Source organism: Micropterus dolomieu, linkage group LG06 (assembly GCF_021292245.1).
Source record: "Micropterus dolomieu isolate WLL.071019.BEF.003 ecotype Adirondacks linkage group LG06, ASM2129224v1, whole genome shotgun sequence".
In the NCBI taxonomy this organism is placed as follows: Eukaryota; Metazoa; Chordata; class Actinopteri; order Centrarchiformes; family Centrarchidae; genus Micropterus; species Micropterus dolomieu.
This window is the reverse complement of record NC_060155.1, coordinates 27,889,010-27,895,396: the sequence shown is the minus strand read 5'-3', so window position 1 is coordinate 27,895,396 and position 6,387 is coordinate 27,889,010. Positions and strand designations below refer to the sequence as shown.

Sequence of the window (6,387 nt, the reverse complement as noted above, 5' to 3'; positions counted from 1 at the left end):
CCTCAGTTTTCAGACTTTATGTTGTACTGTCTGCTCTAATTCACTGTATCAGGATTGGTGTGTGCTTCCTGTAGGCTCCAACGTGTACCTGCGTCGGGAGCTGGTATGCTGGGGTGACAGTGTCAAACTCCGCTATGGCAAAGGGCCCGAGGACTGCCCGTACCTGTGGGCCCACATGCAGAAATACACTGAAATCACAGCCCAGTATTTCCATGGAGTCAGACTGGACAACTGCCACTCTACACCATTGCATGTAGCTGAGGTACTGTCATATATTTTCATGTTATAAAGTCAAGTCAAGATTTATTTAAAGTGCAAAATCACCAAAAGACGTGTTCCCAATACATTATACAAAATGCATTGAAATAAAATAAACCATAAAATACAGAATGCATGTAATAAAACACAAGATAAAATACAATCAGGATAAAATCAACAAAATAAAATGATAAAACGATTTAATAACTTTGCTAAATCCTGTAACTAAAAGCTTTATTAAACAGCCTTGAATTTTGAGAGCGCAGTGCTCTATTGGGGCAGTAAGGTCTCAGGAGTTCTTTGAGGTACAATGGTGCCTGGCCATTTAAGGCTTTGTAAGTAAGTGGAAGAATTTGTAAAATGTATTCTATATTTCACAGGGAGCCAGTGAAGGGAGGCTAGAACTGGAGAAATATGCTCTCTGATCTAGACAGAACACCAGCTGCTGCATTCTGGATCAGCTGGCGAGGCTTTAGAGGCTTAATTGTGCTGCCTGCTGGTAAAAAATTGCAATAGTCAAGCCTGGAAATAATGAAAGCGTGGACCAGTTTTGGGACAGGATGTTTCTTTACCAATGTTACATAAATGAAAGTTGGCAGTTCTTGAAATTTGCACAATATGCAGGTTGAAGTACATTTGCTGATCGAAAGTAACTCCCAGGTTCCTTACAGTGGTACTGAGGGCCAGGGCGATGCCATCCATAGTAACAATGTTGTTGGGTAATATATCTCAAAGGTGTTTGGGCCCAAGTAAAATTACTTCAGTTTTGTCTGAGTTCAGCATGAGGGAATTACAGGTCATCTAGGCTGATTTGAATCATCCGGCCTGATCGCTAGATATAACTGAGTATCATCAGCATAGCAATGAAAGTTTATCACACAGTTAAATAGATGAAGGTTATTGATTCAGCTCTGTGGTCATTTTTGAGGCTGTAGTTTGCTGTGGCGTTAATCTGATATACATAATGAGTGCATTGATTCCACGGGTCTTGGAAATTTGGTACTGATTCCAACTTGGAACCAGTTCTTGATACCCAACCCGGCTCAAGTTACGTAGAAGTTGGTTATTAAAACAAAAAATATAAATTATACATTGGTGCTTAAATTAAGGGAAAGTCTGACTTTGGTAATGTAGAGCATGAATTTTATTGTCATTCTTGTTTTCAATCACTGGTGGTCAGATGAAGAAGCTAAATCCAGAGTAGGAAAGAGTGGTTTATACTGGAGAGTTCAAACAGATACTCAACAAACTGGGTCAGAACTCAGTGGCTGAGATGTTGAGGAATCAAGGCACACCTGGGAACTGTTATGAGCATGTATACAATAAAAGTAATAATCAAGCCTATACCATATCCAGAGTACGATCAAAAATAGGATAAGGCTCAAAACCAAAATACTAGTGTGCGTATAAATGTGTTCATTTTATATTTTGGCCTGTTTTACTGCGTTGCATTACATCATACGGGTATTTTTAGTTTTTTTTGGCACTGTGAAATAGATAAGATTTAGATTGAACTTTCTGAACGTGAGAAGAACCAACTCCATGTTAAATGTTCTGACTTCTCAGTGCACATGTGTTACCTTGTGATGGCATAATTAGTAGGGTCACTACACCTCATAGTTTAGGTCAGGAACCAATGGAGAAACTTTGCTTTGACTAAAATTATGTGAAAAATCACCCCGTCCATTTATCTGAAAAACTGCACATTCACCTGCAACGCTACTATCTAATGCTCGGGAAAATTCTTGGCTACTTTATGCCATTAAAATTACAATAATGCCACATGTTTTCTATCTTTTCAAAGTACTGTCTAGCCTGATGATGGACTAACTGTCATTTGCAAAGCCTGAAAACAAAAACAACACTGATACTGTCTGTGGCCACGTTCTTATGACATACCTACAGGAAACGGTAGATGCTGCAAACTTACCCTTACAGTGACTATTCTGTTTATCTCTTTTATTTTTAACATCATAAAAGTTGCATATTGTAGCTTTAAATATGATTATTTTAGGAAGAAATAAACATGTAAATTGTGGGAAAAGAACATCAGATGTATTTGCAGACAGGTTTTATGTTACTGAATGTCTTCATGTGTGTAAGGGTATACTGTATGTCAGTGTATGTGACCCTGCTAACAGCAGACCCTTCTTCTCTCCTTGTCTGTAATTCTGGTGTATTGTCTTGTCCAGGCCATGTTAGATGCAGCCAGAGAGGTCAGACCCAATCTGTATGTGATAGCTGAACTGTTTACAGGCAGCGAGCTCATTGATAATGTGTTTGTTAACCGGCTGGGAATTAGCAGCCTTATACGAGGTACAGTTCTCGTGCGTGAACTAACTTGTTTTTTTTTGTCTCTTTCTTCACTTTTCACTGCATTGTTCTGCTTTCCTCAATTTCATAACTAAACAACTCGTCTGTGTTTTCTCTTTACTTTCTCTCTTTGTGCTCATGAGCTGTATAACTGCATGGTATGGATACTTTGAGGCCTGTCGTCACTAACTGGCTGCATCCCCTTCACATTAAGGCTACAGCCGCACTGCTACGTTCTTGTTTTAAAACAATCTTCATCCACACAGAATTGATCTCCGTCTAAATTATATAAACACGAATGCCAGTGTAAACAGGAAGCAGATTGTCTAATCCGCTGCTGCAGAAGATTCAGTAAAAGATTAAAGTAAGTTACTACTACAGACGAACGAGGAACAGCAATGGTGAATAACCACAGCAGAGATTTCTTTGCATGGAACGACCACGAGGTGGAAATGTTACTGAAAGTAACACGGGAGTACAAAGTGACTGTGGCAGCAGAAAATGTAAATATAAATGCTCCGTACTTGTATAGCGCCTTTCTAGTTTTTTCGACCACTCAAAGCGCTTTTACATACATCTGCATTCACCAGTCATACACATTTATACACTGAGCCTAAGTGCTCAAACGGAAACTAACATTCACACTCATTCATACACTGGCACGCAACCAGGGGGAGCCAGGGATTGAACTGCCGACCTTCCAATTAACGGCCAACCAGCTCTACCACCTGAGCCACAGCCGCCCAAAAAAACAGAAGAAAACAGACTGGGAGTCGGCACAAAGCAAATTCAAATATTTTAAACACCAAAACTAAAAATCTGTCAGTAGCTTTGCGTTTTTGCTTTTCATGACTGATAAAAGCCAATCAGGAAGCCAAAGGTGAGTCTTTGCGTCATAATTTTGATAGTCCTGGGTTTTAAAATGGAAATTCGTTTCAGGTGTTTGGATTCGCCGTTTTAGTCTCGACAGCAAGCAAAAACTTTGCAAAAGTGCTGCGTTTTAAAATGAAAACATAGTAGTGTGGAAGAAGCCTAACTCTCCTCCTCCTCCTTCTGTCCATTCTTATCTCCTCCCCAACCTCCTACCTACTATCCTGACCACTGCCTGCACTGGTTTTTGGTGTGTTGCCTTTGCTGTGGTTGACCAGTTCATGCTGGACGTGGCCAGAACAGTTTGTCCTAACCTGTATGTGGCGGCTGAACTGTTTACCGGTAGCGAGGAGCTCGACAATGTCTTCGTCACCAAACTAGGGATCACATCGCTCATACGAGGTACAGTCATTTTATACGTTCAACATGCACTCACACTACACACACATGGAGTAAAGTCATAGACAGAGTAGACGGATACCAAGGTGGGTATCATGTTGCTTGTGCATATTATCATACAGATGGGTGACAAACACAAAGTCAAAAAGCAAAACAATTATTTTATTTTTAATAAAAGTGTGTTAGTAAGGTGTTGTTCCACCTCAAGCCTCCAGAACAGCTTCAGTTCTCATCATGCAGGCATCCAGGTTGAGGGCTTCTGGTGTAACCAACGTATATCCGGATAACACATATCTGGGCCAGATGATAGCCACTGGTTCCCGAGATTGCATTTCCAGCCATCAAGTCTATCTTCATGTCTTTAGACTGTAGGAGGAAGCTCGAGCACATTGGGAAGAACATGCAAACTCCACACAGAAAGCCCTCAAAAGTGATTGGTTATAGATTCTCAAAGTGTGTTGACCTCCGCTGGAGGGATGAACAGCATTCTTCGAGAAGAAGGTGGTGACCGTGAAGGCTGCAGCATATGATTCACATTATTTCCATACTCATCAAACCATTCAGCGAGCCCTTGTGTGGAAGCATTTGTTACTTTTACTACTTGTCACCTGTCTGTATTTACTTCATTGATTCCTCTTGGGAAAACTTTTTTTTTTTTATTCCCAAAAAGTAGTATTTGGGTAACATAGGTGGCACCCATAAATATTGTTTTACATTATATATGAGGGCATAGATAAGTTTAATGTTACATTTAAAAACAATTTAGAAAATAGTGAATATTCTGAACCTGTCATGGCTGTAAGCTCACTCCATACATTTGTGAACACGCGCCCTACTTGTATTTACTAAAGCCATACCTGTCAACCTTCCCATTTTCCCCATTCGCTGTCCTTCGTTTTAAATATTCTCCCGTAAACCTCCTGTATTTTAAACCTTAAAAAAAAAAAAGAAATAAAACCCTGCTGTGCATATTTGATATTTTCTACATTTCTCTCCAGTAAAGCCAGAGGCAGTTTGTAGAACGTTACAGAACAGCACCTGGCAATAAAACAACTAGAAGAAGAACAGCAGCGTGAGGGCTCTACACTCGCATATTCCCCTGAAATTAGATGCGTTCGAACTGGAAAAACTATGTACGATGTGCGAGTAAAGACTGCAACCTACATGAATTGTTCTGCATGAATGGTTATGATTATTGATGAGTTAGTTCTTAGCATTAATACATTAGAGACCGGTGTGCAGTGTTTTTCTTGCACAGGAATTTAATGAATAAAAACAACCCACAAAAAAAGGGTTTCCTGGAAATTTCCCTTATTATTTTCCTGTATTTACAAATCCTGAAGTTGACAGGTATGACTAAAGGTAAGCTTGTGTTGTCCTGCATTGCCAGATTGGAATGTGACCCAACGGTAAGCTTGAATGTGCTGCATATGATGCCTGTCCTCTCCTGTCTCATGAGCTTCTTCTCGCCCTTAAACCCTGTCCGCAGAGGCCATGTCAGCTGGTGACAGCCATGAAGAAGGCAGACTGGTCTATCGTTACGGAGGCGAGCCAGTCGGAGCTTTTGTCCAGCCTAGTCTCCGCCCACTGATCCCCTCCATCGCCCACGCCATGTTCCTTGATGTAACCCACGACAATGAATGTCCCATACAGGTGGGTCTCTGTCGGGGTAGGATGGGATTAAACAACAGAAGATAACCATTTGGTTTAGTATGCATTATTTCTCATCAAGAATTTAATTCTCATTGTCCCTGCAATGTTATTTCATAGTAATCTTCAATCTGTTGCTGCTTTTTGTACCTTTTTTAAACAAAACATGACATGATGGCCTCTGGATGTCAGGTGTATACAGTGACTGCTCTGTCTGTTATACAGCTGCGCTCAGCGCTGGACTCCCTCCCCAGCTCTGCTATGGTCTCTATGGCTTGCTGTGCTACTGGTTCCACCAGAGGATACGATGAATTAGTGCCACATCAGGTCATTTATACACACACGCATACAAGCATCTGATTAAATGACAAATCTGATATAATTGATGTGTTTTTGGTCTTCATAAAAAAATAATTCTCCATTTAATGCAAATATGGTTAATGCTAGTTTGTCTAAAGTTGTGACTTCTGTTTGAAAAACTAGTTGTAGAGCTATAGTGTCACAATAAACCGTGAGCTGGCTAGTTTCCTGCAGGCACTCAGGTGGTGGTGGGAATTTACCAGACCTTCTCATTCAATGTGTTTCCTTTATTTTCATGATTATTTACATTGTAGATTCTCACTGAAGGCATCAAAACTATGAATAAACACATATGGAATTATGTACTTATGTACAAAAAAGTGTGAAATAACTGAAAAACATGTCTTATATTGTAGTCTCTTCAAAGTAGCCACCCTTTGCTCTGATTACTGCTTTGCACACTCTTGGCATTCTCTTGATGAGCTTCAAGAGGTAGTCTCCTGAAATGGTTTTCCAACAGTCTTGAAGGAGTTCCCAGAGATGCTTAGCACTTGTTGGCCCTTTTGCCTTCACTCTGCGGTCCAGCTCACCCCAAAC

At 40.4% G+C, this 6,387-nt stretch overlaps 1 protein-coding gene across 1 annotated transcript in view; it reads left to right on the top strand.

The window, feature by feature from the left end:
• agla (amylo-alpha-1, 6-glucosidase, 4-alpha-glucanotransferase a) overlaps nucleotides 1-6,387 on the top strand; it is a 57,181-nt gene that overhangs the window by 28,780 nt on the left and 22,014 nt on the right. The window contains exons 13-15 of the mRNA XM_046051367.1: nucleotides 3,720-3,843; nucleotides 5,330-5,493; nucleotides 5,716-5,817. Of these exons, the coding sequence (XP_045907323.1) occupies nucleotides 3,720-3,843; nucleotides 5,330-5,493; nucleotides 5,716-5,817 (390 nt within the window). The remainder of the gene's footprint in view (nucleotides 1-3,719; nucleotides 3,844-5,329; nucleotides 5,494-5,715; nucleotides 5,818-6,387) is intronic.